This window comes from Cherax quadricarinatus, chromosome 44 (assembly GCF_038502225.1).
Source record: "Cherax quadricarinatus isolate ZL_2023a chromosome 44, ASM3850222v1, whole genome shotgun sequence".
Lineage (NCBI taxonomy): Eukaryota > Metazoa > Arthropoda > Malacostraca > Decapoda > Parastacidae > Cherax > Cherax quadricarinatus.
The window spans coordinates 17,227,954-17,243,166 of NC_091335.1; the positions used below are offsets into that span (position 1 = coordinate 17,227,954).

The 15,213-nt window shown below is 36.3% G+C and overlaps 1 protein-coding gene across 8 annotated transcripts in view; it reads right to left on the reverse strand.

The window, feature by feature from the left end:
• The window catches only part of LOC128697429 (vacuole membrane protein 1), a 42,441-nt gene that overhangs the window by 13,319 nt on the left and 13,909 nt on the right, over positions 1 to 15,213 (reverse strand). For 6 of the 8 annotated variants that reach the window (XM_053789084.2, XM_053789081.2, XM_053789082.2 and 3 more), the window contains 3 exons: positions 13,024 to 13,271; positions 12,525 to 12,615; positions 3,502 to 3,692 (listed from right to left, as the gene is read on the reverse strand). In XM_053789084.2, the coding sequence (XP_053645059.1) occupies positions 3,502 to 3,692; positions 12,525 to 12,615; positions 13,024 to 13,232 (491 nt within the window). In that variant the 5' untranslated portion in view covers positions 13,233 to 13,271. Of the gene's footprint in view, positions 1 to 3,501; positions 3,693 to 12,524; positions 12,616 to 13,023; positions 13,272 to 13,647; positions 13,762 to 15,213 lie in introns of all 8 variants that reach the window. The other 2 variants (XM_053789085.2, XM_053789086.2) reach the window with 2 other exon arrangements.

Genomic DNA, 15,213 nt, shown 5'->3' on the forward strand with positions numbered 1-15,213 from the left:
GTAAAACCGTAATTGTGATGGATTTAAAATGTAAGGCAAGTGTAATATAGGAGAGGCCTGGGGATGTTACTAACCCTTTGAGGGTCTACAGGCCCTCTCCGAGACTTGTTCTCAGGGTCAGCCAAATTTAAAAAAAAAAAATTATTTTTTCTTATGAAAAGATAGAGAATCTTTTCCCGATCATAATGACACCAAAAGTATGAAATTTGATGGAAAACTTACGGAATTATTTTCTCGCGAAGTTAGCGGTCTCAACGATGTTTACGCATCGGCGATTTTGCCCACTTTGAGCCCTATTTTCGGCCAATTCCAGTGTACTAGTCGACAAAAATCATAGCTATTTCACTAGTACTCCATTTTTTCTATTGAATGAGTACAAGAAACCACCAATTTACTGATTTCAACTATCCAATACAGTGGTTAGAATTTAGCAATTTTGCCAATTTCACACAAATTTCAAAAGATGCCAATTTCCAAATAGGGTCCAGAATAAACAAGAAAGACATTCCTGGCGCTAAAATAACATTTCCTCTGTTCGTTAGTCACATCCCCAGGCCCCTCTTATATTTCTTTGGCTTTCCACTTTCAATTTTTATTCTTACAAAAAATAGAAGATTTACTGTTATGCAGACTGCTGCATTAGTGTAGAAATGGTATAAATAATATCAGCGCACTTGTGAAAGAATATAAGACTCAGCAGTTGATGTGTATTGGACGCTTGGCATGATTTGTTTACTTTTGAACCTTGGTAAAAATCGAACATTTCTGCTACTTTGAGCTCAATTTCAAGGTACTTTTCATTGTAAAACCAGTCAAAATCATCTCAATTTCTGTAATATGTCTTCCATTCTATAAAATGAGACCAAGAAAACTAGAATACAACAATAAATACCATACGAAAATACAGTGCAGTCGCTGTTTTATTCCAAAAACACGGTCAAAGTTTCTTTTTTTCTCATTATGTACTGTGTGCTGCAGGATTTTTTTTATACTGTGCACACTGACCACATAGACCCATTCTTTCATATGTATGCCTACCAGCTTTCTCCCACTAGATTTGAGGGCGCTAGAATTTAGGTGTACTAGTACGTCAAAAACCCTGGGTTGTAAGCCGTACTAGTACGGCCGAAACCCTCAAAGGGTTAATGAACAGAGGATAAGTTGCTATAGTGGTTTAAATGCAGAGTGCTTTATTTCGAACTCCAATTTAAAAACAATGTTCAGTTTTGTGTAAAACTGGCCAAATTACCAACTTCTGTGCACTTTATAGTGTAGTTTCGATAGCTGAATAGGTGGTTTCCTGTGTTCAACTGACAGAATGAGCCATGGACTTGGCTTAAATTAGAACAAAATCACTGATGCATAAACTATGCCCAGACTAACTTTATGCCTGCATAATTTTGAAAGCTTTCCATAAAATATCATATTTCTGGTGTCATTACCTTCAGAAAAAGGTTTTCTACCATTTCAGAAAGAATCATTTTTTTTAAATCACAGGTCAAACCTTTTAACTTTGGGGGCTGTGACAGCAAAAGGATTAGCCCTTTCAGGGTCAAAAGGCCCTCTCCTAAAGTTGTTCTCAGGGTCGAAAATTTTTCAGAAAAAAAAAAAAAAAATATTTTCTTATGAAAAGATAAAGAATCTTTTCCCGATCATAATGACACCAAAAGTATGAAATTTGATGGAAAATTTATATGATTATGCTCTAGCGAAGTTAGCAGCCTCGACGATGTTAACGCATCGGCGATTTCGCCCACTGAGCTATTTTCGGCCAATTCCAGTGTACTAGTCGACAAAAATCATAACTATTTCGCTAGAACTCCATTTTTTTCTATCGAATGAGTACAAGAAACCACCCATTTACAGATTTCAACTATCCAAAAAAGTGGTCAGAAATTAGCAATTTTGCCAATTTCACACAAATTTCAAAAGATGCCAATTTCCAAATAGGGTCCAGAATAAACAAGACAGACATTCCTGGCACTAAAATAACATTTTCTCTGTTCATTAGTCATGTCCCCACACCCCTCTTACATTTCTTTTGCTTTCCGCTTTGAATTTTTATTCTCACAAAAAATAGAAGAATTACTGTTAGGCAGACTACTGCATTAGTGTAGAAATGGTATAAATAATATCAGCGCACTTGTGAAAGAATATTAGACTCCCCAGTTGATGTGTATTGGACGCGTGGCATGATTTGTTTACTTTTGAACTTTGGCAAAAATCGAACATTTCTGCTACTTTTCATTGTGAAACCAATCAAAATCAAAACAAATTTTTTTCCCCTCATTACGCACTGTGTGCTGCAGGATTTTTTTTTTATACTGTGCACACTGACCACATAGACCCATTCTTTCACATGTAGGCCTAACAGCTTTCTCTCGCTAGATTTGAAGGCGCTAGAATTTATGTGTACTAGTACGTCAATAACCCTGGTGCGTAAGCCATACTAGTACATCGGAAACCCTGAAACAACACAATGTCAAGTTGCATTACTATAAATGAAATTGCACAACATTATTTTCTCCACAATGAACACGAAAAACATAATAATGCATATATGTAAGTGTGAGCTGAAGCCATACGGTCCACCCTGCAGATGGAACATACTGTATTTTCTGGCATATAAGGTACACGAACATTGGCTGTTTGCTGGCACAATTTTTACAAGCAGTTGTAATGTTAGTAAACAACTGCTAAAGCATAACCCAAAGACTACCTTTGACCCTGAATGGTGGCCCCTAAGCCCCTCGCACACAAAACATCCTTTACCCCTTCCCTCTAACCTTGCCAAGGACAACCCCTACCCCACCTTCCTTCCACTCCAGATTTATACACCCTTAGAAAATTGTAAGTATTAACTCTATAGTTCTTGAACCAAATAATCTCTATACATAAATAAAATGAACATATTATGTACATTTTTTTTTTCACCTCAACAGCTGTCTCACTCCAAGACACATTTAACATCACTCATACACTCACTGTCTTTCCAGAATGTGCTGTTAGCAATTAAGATTACCCTCCTACTGTAACCTCTCCAACTCTTCTAAGTGCAGGCACTGCACTTCTAACTTTCAGAAGAGCATTAAGTCGTAAGTGGAGATCCTACTATATAATGCAAAAAAAAAAAAAGTCAAATACTGTACTAGTGCATAAGTTTTCAGCCCCTATTGATATCACAGTTGTTAAAAAACATAACAGACTTCTTTTTTCTACCACACTGGCCATTTTCCACCAATGAAGAGTGACCCAAAGAAACACACTCTTCACTTGTTTAATATCTGTCATGCCAGAAATAGGGACATCACAATTCAAATAATCCTCTGAAGCATAACATGACCCACTCTCCTTAGTGCAGGCACTGTATGGTACTTCCCACCTTCAAAACTCTAGCACAGCTAACCCATTTCCCTGAATCCCTTCTAAGATTTTGCTCACATAACAGCACACAAAAGTATAAAAACCCTTTGCCTGTGCCACTGATTTAACAATACTTACTCATCAGGATATGGTGGAGATGGAAATTCAACAGAATTGCAGGAATAAGCAGCCAAGGTGACTGAGGCTATATGAGGTCCCAGATAAAGTAGAAATGTGTGGAGGCCTGTTCCTAGGCCCACTGATGACAATATTCCTAGCCATAGCCACCATGCACACCACCAACACTCTTTGGCTACACTCTGCAAAAGCTGTGAAACAAACAAAATATTAACACCTCAGGACCAGATGTATAAAATATTAAAAGAAAATTCAACTTAAGAGGGGAAAACTATTTACTAAAATTAAGTGTTCAACAGAAAAAATTACCAAGACTTGTGTGGAGGTCACTTGGCAAATCATTCAGCAATACACAAGATACATGGAAGAGGTTATTATTGATTACTCCTATATTACAATTACAGTCATAGGGAAGCTTTTAACCCATAAAAATCATACAGCAACTGGGAAACAGGAGGTAATTAGTCCTGATCTGAAAAGAGAGACCAGCTCCAATTTCTTGGATCAGGGCCCTTCATAAAGACATTCACTCCTATAGATGTAATTTATCTTATGAATTGATTGCTACACGAGTTGCCACATGACTTCACATGATATTAATATACTGTACATTACACCTGTAGTTAGACTCTCATATAGGTGATGACAACCATAGCGACCTTCATATCAACATCACAGGTGAACTCAGGTGACAATACACATTAATAATGTAAAGGGAAGTTACTGCAATTACAAATTATTATATTCACTGGGAAGCACAAAACCCATAAGGGCCACACTGCACATGGGCAATGGCAGGTAGGGTGTGCCAAAGAATCAATATGGGTGGGTATCAGCTAATTTTGATGGTCTGCAATTGAGTATCAGTAAAAAGTTTTACATCATTCCATCCCTAATGGAGGTAATCAGGTTTTATTCAAGCAAAGGAAGGGTAGCTCCAATTCCCTGGGTCAAGAGCCCTCCAATAGCATTAAGGTATTTTCCCTTGAAGAGATTGGATATACTACTGTACTTAATATAAAGGGTAACAGCATACCTACATCTACTATATATGATGATGATGATGATGATGTCATTGACATATCTTGCATGGAAGGAAGGGGTAAAAGTCATTCACAATTAGGCTTATTAAATATAAAAATAATAGATCAGTTACATATTTTCCAGATATTTTCTTCAGAAAACATGGCAAAGTCATTGGTACTTTACAGTGTGGGTTTAAAAATTTATAGTGTTCATCAAATTCATAACAATGAGATATTCCTTCTGCTCATACTATATTATTGTTATTGGCAGGGGATTTAAACCCACTCTCAACAGTATGCTCAAAATTGGAGATAACTCATTGTGCAGCAGGCTCACAAAAACACACATACAGTGGACACTCGATCATCAACCCAATGAACCAGGTGGTGGTGCTAGGCATTAAATATTCTGGATAATACTAAAGTTTCCCCTCCATGTCCTGACCTTCAGAAAATTTTAATCACTTCAATCAACATTTTTTTAAATAAAGAAGAAAGCTTAAAAATATGGCAATGACTGAAAAATTACAAACTGAATAAGCATGAACATAATTAATACACTATACAATTATATACTGTACATAAAATAATTGCACTGATATAAACACTAAGGAAACAATAAATTCAATCTTCTGCTTACCTGTAGTGTGATTTCAATATCTAAAAAATAAATTACCAGTAATACCAGTTAGTTGCTTTTAATTGAACTACAAAGTAATTAGTCTCATTTCAGTTGATATCCTCCTTTATATTGCTTATGTGAGTGCTGGGAATTTTGTCACACCCTTCAAACAATAACCAAATGAAGAAAGAATCATTATCTGAGGGAGAAACTATTCAATTAACCCTTTGACTGTTTCCGACATATAAATACGTCTTAAGAGCCAATGTTTCTGACATTTATTTATTTATTTTTTTTTTTTTTTTCAACAAGTCGGTCGTCTCCCACCGAGGCAGGGTGACCCAAAAAAAAGAAAAAAAATCCCCAAAAAGAAAATACTTTCATCATCATTCAACACTTTCACCACACTCACACATTATCACTGCTTTTGCAGAGGTGCTCAGAATATAACAGTTTAGAAGCATATACGTATAGAGATACACAACATATCCCTCCAAACTGCCATAAATTCTAGCAGCTTCAAATCAAGCAGGAGAAAGCTGGTAGGCCCACTTGTGAGAGAATGGGTCTCCATGGTCAGTGTGCACCATATAAAAAAAATCGGGGAGCCAGTGGTGCATTGTGGGAATGCCATTTCAGTTGTCCTTTTTCAGCATGTCTAGCGGTAAGAAATATGTGATTCCCCAGCAAATCTGGGACTCTTCTCTTCCCAAGTGATGCTCTAACACAGATGGAAGTGTCAATGAAGATCAATTTCATGATTTGGAGGAGTTTGAGACCAAAAGCAATGGAGGAGGAGGAGGGGAGGAAGAGGAGGAGGAGGGGAGGAAGAGGAGGAGGAGAAGAGGAGGAGGAGGAGGAGGAGAAGAGGAGGAGGAGGAGGAAGAAGATGTAATAATATTGTTCCCTTGAAGCAAGAAAAAAAAAAAGTCCACCCCATGACAGTGACAAGATAAGGGGAGATAACATCTGATAAGAGCTGACTTTGACGAGCGTAAACGAGGGTAGAGCTGATAAGGAAATGTTACATGACCATCGCCCTCCCTTTGTTTTTGCTGGTACACAAACATTTCTGTCTGTCTATTTGTCTGTCTGTCAAGCTCCCTGTCTGTCCATCTAGCTCTCTGTCTCAGAGAGAGCCACAAGACTGTGTCATCACGTTTACTCACATCTTCAAGCAGAGTATAGCACTTTGTCTGGATTTCTTGGGTTATCTTAGGTAATGTTACACTATGTATACTTGTATTTATGTGTACCTGTGAGACAGAGATAGGCAGACAGATAGAAAGAGAGACAGATTGAAAGATATAGAATGAGGGAGAAAGATAATTAGATAGAATGGAGGAGGGGAAGCAGCATCCGACCCCATTGTTTTGACAGGCGGGAGGGCCACATAAATTATGTGAAAAAATAAAATAGTGAAAAAAAACAAAAAAACCTTCAATTACAAGTAAACTAAAGTTTACCGGGTGAGCGGCAGTCGCCGCTGTTGCCATACGCAGCTCATTTTCTGCAAACTTCACGGCTCTATATCTTGGTAAGTACCGATGGCAAAAAATTATTTTTTGGACTAAAACACTCAAAAATAATCTTAACATTTTCATAAGAAAAAATAATTTTTTTTTTTTGAATATTTGGCGACATAGAATGACAGTTTCAGAGAGGGGCCTGAAACAGTCAAAGGGTTAACAAAGAGTCTGGGTGAATGAAGTCACATAACCGAGAGTCCACTGTGCAGAAATGTAGTATACATTTTAGCAGTTTTGATCTTTAAGAATAAGTTTTCCAAATAAAATTAATATGGTGATATAGTTTTGAAGTGGTTGGTGTAATTGTTTAATACATGCTTGAAGGAAAGGAAGGCAGCTTCACTCATTCTCAGTGGTTTTGGGAGAGACTTTAGAAAAGTTACAAAAACTGACAGGGAAGTTTAGGTGTCTGAAAAATAACTAACCTGAAAATGAGCATAAAATAAGAGCAAAGTGATAGGAAGAAAAAAAAGGATAGGCAAGGAAAGACTAAACATCAGATTGTAGGGAATGTCACTAAACGTACGTACGTATACACGTACGTACGTACGTGTGTGTGTGTGTGTGTGTGTGTGTGTGTGTGTGTGTGTGTGTGTGTGTGTGTGTGTGTGTGTGTGTGTGTGTGTGTGTGTGTGTGTGTGTGTGTGTGTGTGTGTGTGTGTGTGTGTGTGTGTGTGTGTGTGTGTGTGTGTGTGTGTGTGTGTGTGTGTGTGTGTGTGTGTGTGTGTGTGTGTGTGTGTGTGTGTGTGTGTGTGTGTGTGTGTGTGTGTGTGTGTGTGTGTGTGTGTGTGTGTGTGTGTGTGTGTAAAAAAGACAAGTCACAAAAATGGCGAAGGTAAAAAAAAAAAAAAAAAAAAAAAAAAAAAGTTGGAAGAGTGTTGAGATAAAAGAAAAATGGTAATGCTCCATATTGGTACCAACACTTATATGGGAGTGAGGAATAATCTTCAAATGTATGTGAAGGCAGTGAGATGTCATGTCTGAAATCAATGTGTGGGATGAATATTATGCAGAGAATTAGGAACCTAGAAAATGGAAGATGGTGTGGTGGTATAAAAGGTACAATTCAGAGCATAGAAGAGGAGTCAGAAAGATGGTTTTGTAATTTAGACAGAATGGAGCAGAATAGATGGGAAAGTATAAGAGTGGATGGAAGGAGTAGGGAAAATCCTAGGAAGGGATGAAAGGCAGGGAGGGTAAAGAGGGTTCTTCATGGTAAAGCTAGCATGGCATCCACCAGAAATATCTGAGCAGGTTAGATTCCAGGAAAGGCAAGTGGTTTTTTGGAATTAAACGTGCTTTTGGAGTACGAGCAATGTATCATTCATGAAGGGATTCAAGGAAACTAGCTAACAAGACTTAGTTCTGGAGGTGGGAAGTACAATATACACATGCCTCTGATGCAACTGCTATTCAATATTTTGGTGAGGAATGATTGACATTGTTAAAGAAATAAAAAGTCAAGTGTACAAACTTATTTTTGTTTATTAACTTGCAGAAATTAAGGTGATGTGCTGCAGAGCATATAGCAAATCCCTCTAGCAAAGTACCTAATACAAATGTGCTCATATTATATGTATTTTCACATTTTACTTCCCAATTCACATTTTTACATGGTCTGATTACAGTATAGTACTGATTATTTATATCTAAATATATTTACCATACATTGTTATACAAGGTTTAAAAATTCACTACAGGCATACTTTCCTTAACATGAGGGTTGCATTCCTAGAAAACCATTTGACAGCAGGATCTATATGAATCTAGTAAAGTGATCTCACCAGGTTCCATTTTGAGTGCAATGAATAAATCAAAATACCGTAAGTGTAAGAGAAGTATTTGGCACAAACGTTCATTACAAACTGGCAACTTATAAAAATTAATATTTAATAAACAAAATATTGTATATAATGTAGAGATACAATATTAACGCCCACCAAATACAGATCAGCACGCTGTATGTCATGACTTGGCGGCAAAAGTTAATCGAGTTTTAGTATTAATGGATGGGTGGGAGAGGGGGCAGGATAATCAGCCTCTTCGTCTGAGGAAGTGTTTGAGGACACACCTGAAGGAGCAGGACTCTTTAGGAGTTACTTGTCTTACAGAGGGCTTTACCAAGCTTGCAGGCTTGCAGAGAAATATTCCTCTATGGAAGTTTGTACAGCTCACCTGTTTCTCCCTATTACAGCTCCCAGTAGCAGCACCAACTCATTATGAATTTCTCCAGCCTCCTGCAATAACACCACCTCATCAACCTCCTCAATATCTTAAAACCAAACATCTTCAGCAAGCTTAACGATGATCTTCTGAATATGTGGAAATGTTATGTTGAAACCACTGAAGGCAAGTATACATTCTGGTCAGCTTATTTACATACCATTCAATGTGATAGAGGTGACTTTGCTCCACAAGTTAAAAACACCGTCAATGACGTTCATCATAGGTTAGGTTAGGTAACATTCGTCAGGAAGTGTTTCCTGAAATGGGTCTTAGTCATCTGATGACCTGCCACTGGAGCTTTCGGTCATCTGACCAAGGCCATCTACTGGCTTACCAGTTCACCCCTTTAAAAATTAAGGCTATAATAGACATTCTTGATGATGCAACCTCACGAATTCCATAAATGTTGGCTTCTCTTCATATATTTCTCTGAAGGGTTGGGCTAATCTTTTCACGCTGCTTTAAGCCTTAATCCAGTGGTTGAATCAAGAACACTGAGTTCAAGGGAAAAATCTTTACTTTGACAAGGTAGGAAAGGTTACTCAAGATGAAATAATGCCTTGTGAACATTGTTTTGTTCAGCACAGCACAGTACAATATATTTCAACAGAAGAGCATAAATATGTACAGTATGTAATAAAACAGAAACAGATTCATGATTACCCAAGCCTTCCGGCATGAACACAAGATAAGGGAGAGACTGGCTTTAGGAGAAGCCTGCTCTTAGTGTTTCAGAATGGTATATCAATATGGGATGAAGCTTAAAATCCCTCCAGCTGCATTGCCACCCACAAGAAGAATAAGATGGTCCTTTGCAGCCTTTACAAACCTTAAAAAATCTTTTCTTTTAACAGATATGAAGGTTCTTGCTGGCATACACTTTCAAAAGAATCTAGTTCCATCAACACTAAAAACTTGCTGTTGTGCAGTCTCCTTCAATTATGTCCAACAAAATTTCATTATGATTATCTGCCATTTCTGGATTACCACTTGCATCCTCCCCCAATCATTTAAACTTAATATTAAGCGAATAAAAGACAAACTGCCTGTGACTGGCACAAACATTTATAATATTACTCAATCACCTTATGATGCCTTTAGATACTCAAATGAATTCCTTTCCATTTCTTAAATTGCCAGTCTACTTGTGTATCTGTTCCTTGATTTGAATACTTAAGTCTTTTCACATTTACCAAGACTGCTATTTGGTACCATGACTGAAGCACCTGTTGCAGTCACAGCATGGCATGTTGAGCATTAGTTTTAATTTTAGCCTCTTGATAATGGATCATGCCCATTAAAAGCGTGAATAAGAATTTATATTACAAGCTTGTGCACCATTTGTTCAGAAATCTTACATAAAATCCATCATTATTTTCCCATTTGCTAGTTAAAATTTAACCACCCAAGCCAGCCCTTAAGTTGTTCAGTCTCTCTAAACAAATTATTTTTCTTTCTTCATCTCCTTCGAATCTCTTCATTCTTCACAAGAGTTCACTCACCTACATTTTTCAATTAAAATCCACAAAGTTATTTCAACTTTGGTTTTTAGAGACCACATCTTTTCTGGAGCTGCCACTATAAACAGCCAGGAAGGGTTGTTGATCAATGGTAAAATATGCCAACATGCATACATGTCAATAAGACTATGTGATTTACAAATTTATTGAGAAAGAACAGTGTGAGGCAGCTTGTATGTGGATGCTACCTCTCACCGTTGATTACCAATAAATGCCATGAGCTATATATTGTGTCTTATTCAAATATTAACCTGGGAAATGCTTGCTCAACAAGAGTCTCGGTACTATCCAACAACGTGTATGTATATGTATGTATGTATATGTATGTATCTATATGTATGTATATGTATGTATGTATATGTATGTACTATATGTGTGTGTGTGCATGCCTGCGCGTGTGCATGTGTGCGCGTGCATGCATGCATGAGAAATGGTAAATATTCTGCCAAATATGGAAACTGATGAACTTACTTGGAGATACAAATAAAATAACTAATAAAGAGGGCTGAATATATTGGTTTTGAAGCCCTCTTCATCATTTATTTTGTCCCCAAGTGGGTTTCTGTTTCCTGTGACTAGTGTTTGTTACACTACCAACACTACAATATATCAATATAAAAAAAAAAAAATTGATAAGGTAGACCCTCTTACTAACGTGTTCCAAAAATGGTGAAAGAAGCCATTAGAGGAAGCAAGCAAGCAAGAAAAAAAAAAAAAAAAAAAAAAAAAAAAAAAAAAAAAAAAAAAAAAAACTAACCAACCATACTGTTCAGTTTAAGATGAAAAGTTCTGAACATCCATTCTATTATGCTATTATATAGCTATGATTAAGTCACAAATTATACATGAAAAAAAATGTATACGACAATTGAATTGAAACATTTCAAAAAGCTTTCAGGAAGAGATCCTATGAGAAGCTAATCTGAAAACAAATACTGTATATATATATATATACATTGTAGTGAAATGCTTTGGGGTGAACATGTTGGCAGATTGATCTATGAATGACAAGGAGAACAGCAGAAATACACAAAGGGGAAAAAAATGGTAATTGGTATGTTTAAGCATCCAAAAATTTTATTTATGGAGATAAAAAAAAAAATTAAGGGAGACAGGGAGAACCAGAGTACAGTGGTACCAACAGTTATAAAAGTGTGAGGTATGGGCTTTAAACATTGCGTGAGGAGGTTACGGACAGTGGAGACACGTCAGAGCAATGAATGGTGTAAATATTATGTAACTATGTAGAGAATTTGGAGCATAGAAGAGTGTGGGAGATTGTCAAAGGTATAATTCCGAGGGATGAGGAGGGGTTTATGAGTTGGCTAAGGAATTTAGAGGATGGAGGATAGAATAACAGAGGTGATAAAAGTCTGAGATAGAAGGAAGGACAGGTAGGCATTATCCCAGGAATGGTTGGAAAGAGGGGTAGAGGTGGTTCTGAGTGCTAGGAGCTTAAGTGTCCAGCAGCCTTCTGTGAGCATGTTAAATTGGAGCAAGTACAGATATATAGCTTTTAATACCTGATATGCTGCTGAAGTGTGAGCAAGGTTACAGCTATGAAAGTGTTCAGGGGGAACTGGTTAGTCATATTTGAGTCAAGAGGTGAGAATGGCAGTGCTTGCACTCTGAGGAAGGGGTGGGCATGTTGCAGTCAGAGGGTCATCTGAATTTTGATGTCAGCACACTTTTGGCAAGACATCAACTGAATGAGTGATGGTTAATGCATCTCCTTTTTCGGGTCACCTTGCCTTTGTAGGAGAGGGACTATAAAGTAAAAATAAAAATATACTAAATATACAGAAATAAAATATTACAAAAGATAGAGATTTTCCGTCTTAAAAGAAAAATAAGAGGAGGTATATCAGAGTTAAATACCACCAGTGGGATACTACAACTATCACATCTTGGCAAAGTAAGTTTATAAATGATGTGCAGTAAATGACTTGTCAGGAATAAATAATTATAATTCATAAATGTTAATGGAAGGAAAAAAAAAAAAAAGTCATACAAAATTTATGTCTCTCCTCTCTGTTTGGCAAGATTCTTAATATGCAAGACTTATCAAATTAGAATGTTGCTCTCAGAGACTAGTACTTACTGGGTGGTGAGGACCAGGTGTCTTGTAAGCTGCATAATAACCTCCTATAAGCATAGCTATTAATAACACACTCTTCTTATTGTTCCACAGTCTGAAAAGTAAATTTTACAATGTACTGCAATGAAGCTCTTCATAAGCTTAGTACTTTACTGATACTGTACTAATAGGAAAACTCCATGATCAAGTGTACAATGACTGTGTAACAAAAGCTTTAACAAATGCATGCAACACACACAGATGGCAACTGTAGCCTTTGGGAACCACTACTGAGTCAGAACTTAGTTGGCAAGTCTATACTGTATTTGACTAAATCACACAATTTGGTCAAATTTTTAAGTCTTCACAAAATTTTGCTGCATTATATGATACTAATTTTTAATTATGAAAAAGTTGCTAGCACAGATAAATTGAATAAGCAAATTTGTACTAAGAAGTAAATTAAGCTACTATATATTAGTTAAAAAGTACAAGAGTAAATGAACTGAAGCAGCCCACTCACTTAATCATATATTCGGCAGATAGAATTCCACATTCCCGGGAAAAGTAATTAAGAGTTTGTATTGGCCGTCTCCATAATACTATCTTTTCTCTCTCTTGTTTTTCAGCCAACTTTTCTTCTAAAGTTGGAACTGAGCTTATCATGCTTGATCCATTTGCCTGTTTGCTGCCCTTCCTTTGAAAACGCTTTTGTGCTGAAGTGTCCCCCATGGTTAATAGGTGATTGGGTTCAGGAATTTCTGTTCTTGTCTGGGGAGAGAACATGGTCTCAATAATGAAAAGTGCAAAATATTGGTAGTCATAGAATATTAATATTTTTTTATTTATTAAAACTAAAAAACTTATAATCAACAGTACAGTATTTAAATTCTCTTTCTCTCTCTCTCAAAAAAAATATCAATTTTAACATTAAAATATAAATGTAAACTCTCAAGCAAAATACAGAAATTCAATAACTACATCAACTAATAGAAACAAACTACAAAATTCTGTATTAATTTGGAATACAAAGTATGCTACACTATAAATGAACAAAGGAGCATGCAAGGTGCACATCCAACACTAATCATGTGAACAATGAAGGAACAGAAAGCAACACAGCCAGCAGCAACATCAATTTAATTACCCAACCAAAGACTTGCGAAGACCACAGGTAAAAATCAGGAGAGCCATGCTAGGATTGATTTAGATCATCAAATCAAGCTCTTGCAAAATGGCAGTTGACATCTAGTTAAAACTACTGAAAAAAAAAAGTTAGTTTTATTTATCCATCTAATCTATCAATACAGGCCTTTTTTTCCTGTAAATGAGATGGCACAAATGTTTTTGATTTACAAAAAGAATTTACTTTATAATACAGTGGACCCCCGCTTAACGATTACCTCCCAATGCGACCAATTATGTAAGTGTATTTATGTAAGTGCATTTGTACGTGTATGTTTGGGTGTCTGAAATGGACTAATCTACTTCACAATATTCCTTATGGGAACAAATTCGGTCAGTACTGGCACCTGAACATACTTCTGGAATGAAAAAATATCGTTAACCGGGGGTCCACTGTACTTTAATAAGACACGTACTACAAAAGGGAAAAATACAGTAAAAACTGTAAAATAAATTACAGTATATAAAAAAGTAGAAAAGATGCTATTACAATCTCATTAAATTTTAAATGTGAAGGGGAAACAGAATATTATACAGATTAATATTTATACCCAATTTATACTCTTACAAAAACATATAAAACAGACATAAATAAAATAATTAAAGATAACAGTATGTACTGACAATACAGGGACATAAAACATGCTACCTGTTGCAAGAGCTAACACTGGGAGATGTGTAAATCATAAATTTAGGTAGCAATTGAGAGCCATTCCAAACCTGGTGAATTGGGAGAAAATTTTTGTGTGTTGTGTTGAGTTTTATTTATACGATGGAACCTTGACTTACGAGTGTCCCAACATATGAGTTTTTCGAGATACAAGCCATCATTCAGTCAATTTTTTGCTCTGAGTTATGAGCCAATATTTGAGTTACAAGCGAGCTTCCTCTGCTTCCCCCTCAACCCACACACCGCTTGTTTATATGATTTCATGTTTTAATTCCATGAACATCAACATCTTTTTCTTCTCAGCACTGTCCCTTGCACTTACTTTCTTAGAACCCATGGTTAGAAAAAAGGCAAGTGTGTATGTACAATTTATATAACCAGTTTATTTCTTTACATTCTCTATTATGTTTTTATACAATATTTCTTATTTATAAATACATTGTTTCAGTGTTTTCCTTATGAAACTAGTGATATAGTGCAGTTAGCCTCATAAACTCCATTTTCTCTTATAATAAGACCTCTGAAGGGGAAGCAAAGGAAACTTGGTCAGAATGGGAAAGGCAATGGCCACCACCGCCCACCATATAATGACATTTTATTCATTCTAGAGTAAATATCATGTTTATGTTATTTATATTGTTTATTATGTTATATTAGATGAATTGTGATAGATAAATAAGCCGTAGAGTTGATATTAGAACAGGAATTCTGCTGCAATGGATTAATGGCATTTCAATAATTTAAATGAGGAAAATTGATTTGATATACACAAGAACATAAGAAAGAAGGAACACTGCAACAGGCCTACTGACCCATGCGGAGCAGGTCCATGTACCCCCCATATTAGCCTAATGACCC